The 2,829-nt window shown below is 47.9% G+C and overlaps 1 protein-coding gene across 1 annotated transcript; it reads right to left on the bottom strand.

The window, feature by feature from the left end:
• Positions 1–1,401: 1,401 nt before the first annotated feature.
• Positions 1,402–1,877, bottom strand: LOC119279445 (em-like protein). Its single transcript, XM_037560678.1, has 2 exons — positions 1,634–1,877; positions 1,402–1,532 (listed from the first exon to the last, which is right to left on the bottom strand). Exons 1-2 carry the CDS (start codon positions 1,875–1,877, stop codon positions 1,402–1,404), a joined length of 375 nt encoding a protein of 124 aa, XP_037416575.1.
• Positions 1,878–2,829: the final 952 nt, after the last annotated feature.

Genomic DNA, 2,829 nt, shown 5'->3' with positions numbered 1-2,829 from the left:
TAATTTTTTTTTGCAAAAATAAAAATATGAGATAAAGAAAGGTTTACAGATTTAAAGAAAAAAGTTCGTCCATTTGAAAAAATATGCTCATATCTTTAAAAAAGGTTCATAAATTTTTAGAAAGTTCATCAATTTAAAAAAAGATCATTCAAATTGAAAAAAGTTCATCCAATTTCACAAGAGTTCATTAAATTTGAAAAAAGCTCATAGAAATTGAAAAAAAGTTCATGTATTTTTAGAAAAAGTTCATAAATAAAAAAAAGTTCATCCATTTTCAAAACAAAATGTTCATTAAATTTATAAAAAGTTCATCAATATTCAAAAAAGTTCATCAATCTAAAAAAAGTTCACAAAAATTTCAAAAAAATGGTCAACCAGCGCCTAGATGGGCCGGCCCATTTAGGGACGCCACAGGGCCAGTTAACAAAATGCACGTTGTGGCGCCAAATAGGAAATGCCGAAACTTTCCACCAAATCGCCGAAGCCGATCTGAATCAAGGCTCCTAGCATAAGTTCATTTCTGGTTAGGAAGCTGCAAAACCTTGCTTAGAAACACCACGGATTATTTCATCATCGTGAAGTTTCATCATCGAGAAGTGCCTTCCGAATATACTCCCTTCATCTTAGGCAGCGCTTTCTCGATCGGGTGGGCCATTCTTGGGCTTTGTTAACTTTCAAGGACGTGTTGTAGTGTGTCAAGTCTCTTCTTTGGATGTATTCATCTTTAGACTGGCCATAAATTCTTTGTACTTGGAACAATGTAAGATGTTTTTTTACACTATGGGACGGAGGGAGAATGAGCGTTAGGTGTGAATGTCTTGTGATAAAAAATACACCTCTGTAAACTAATTTAAGAAAGTTTAGATAATTAAAATAGTGATCTGAACACTCTTATATTAGTTTAAGGAGGGAGTACTAATATGAAAGGGAGTAACAAATTTTGCTTTGCATTGTTTATTGAATCAACTCGATGTAGGAAAGAAGTTCGTGTGGAGTTTTCGCAGACACGGCCACTATTTATCAACTCATATATCCAGGGATCATTGGCTACAGAACGTACATACATGCCAAAATTTTGCAGCCAGGGTACATAGATTTACGATGGAGCTACATATATAGAGGGGCTACGGCTACGTACATACATGCCAAAATTTTGTAGCCAGGGTACATAGATTACGATCGAGCTACATATATACAATCCCGGGACCAAAATTTTGTAGCCAGCCATACGTACCGCGCATGTCCGTGCGAACACGAAGACGTGCATCAACGCTACTACGTACGCTACATCCTTCAACCTAGCCTGCTACTGCGTACATCCATAGCACTACATCCTTCATACACACGTACGATATATAGGAGGACCGGACTGTGAGGCCGTACATCGTCTACCACGCTCGATCATTCGCGCCCGAGATCCTTCTTGACCTCCTCGAGCTTCTTCTCGTCCGGCTCGATCACCACCCCGCCCTCGTCCTCGGCGCGCTCGTTGCCGGAGCCAGTCGCACGGCTCAGCCCGCCCTTCTTACGCCCTGCAGCACGCAAGCGTATCAACACAAGGTTAGCACATCAATGGCTCAAGAAACAAGTTAGAACAACTGGTATATATATACGCATACGCCAGCGCACGTACCTTCTGCCAGGCGCTCCTGCGCCTCGAGGGTCTTGCCGCCGGCGCCGCTCTTGATGACGGTCTCGCCCTCCTCGCGGGCGCGGCGGTCCAGCTCTGCCCGGATCTCCGGGTCCTGCAGCTCCGGCGCCTTCTTCACCTGCTGTGTCCGGGTCTCCGAGTCCTGCAGCTCCGGCGCCTTCTTCACCTGCTCTGCCCTGATCTCCGGGTCCTGCATCTCCGTCGCCTTCTTCCCCTGCTGTGCCATTGCTCGCGGTCTGCTCGTAACACGCCCTCGAAGTCTGTCTCCGCTAGCCTGCTGATATGCTCTGCTTCACCCGAGAGCGGAGGCCACTTATATAGGTCGTGAACGGCGGTGCGGTCCGGATACGTGGACGGTGCATGCTGCCGGCCGTGGTGCGCTGTTACCTCGGCCTTTCACCGCTGGCCGGCGTGGCCAACATGCATGGGGTGCGCGCCACGTTTGATGGGAAGTGATTTCACGAAGAGCAAGTAGCAATGACCATAGTCAAACGTTGCCGTAAGTTCATGCGCCGGGGACTCACGTGGAGGCCCTTCTGCCCAGGCAGCACATTGCACGCTACTGTTTCGTGTGCTGAGGCAGTCGGTAGATCATTTGGTTTTGCATCATCGGTTTCAGCACGTTTTTTTAAGAAAAGGCTTAGGCCCGACTTTATAAACAAAGCCACACGGCAGAGTTACAGAGCCAACACAGCAACACCAGGAACAAAGCCACCACCAGTTCATCCAAACACGTGCAAGCAACGACGAGCATGAAAGTATGACGGATATATGGCACCCTGCTAGACACGGCACGCAGGCCGGATAAGAAAGGAAAGACAAAGCCGGCAACTAAGCCGAAGAGCCACCAAAATGCGAGATCAGACATCAGGATCCTGCCCAATAAGAGACGACACCGAGGCCCGAATTTTAGATACGAAAACACTAATGCCCACACATGTGGGTGTTAGCCATCTCAACCACACGCCTCCATCGCCGTCCAACAGTCTCTGCACGAATCTTGGCACGTTTTGGCTGATTTTGTGTGCCATGTAGGACAAGGCGCGTGTGTGGTGTGTGACATAGTTCGCCCATACGTCGGTTGCCTCCCCGCGGTCAGCGGTTGCCACTCGGGGGCGTGCGATGGAACTGCTCTGCGCCCGCACGCCACGCCCGACCGTGGTTGACGTCAAACACGT

This window comes from Triticum dicoccoides, chromosome 3B (assembly GCF_002162155.2).
Source record: "Triticum dicoccoides isolate Atlit2015 ecotype Zavitan chromosome 3B, WEW_v2.0, whole genome shotgun sequence".
NCBI lineage: Eukaryota > Viridiplantae > Streptophyta > Magnoliopsida > Poales > Poaceae > Triticum > Triticum dicoccoides.
Note: the sequence above shows the minus strand (reverse complement) of the source record. Positions and strands in the feature narration are given on the sequence as shown.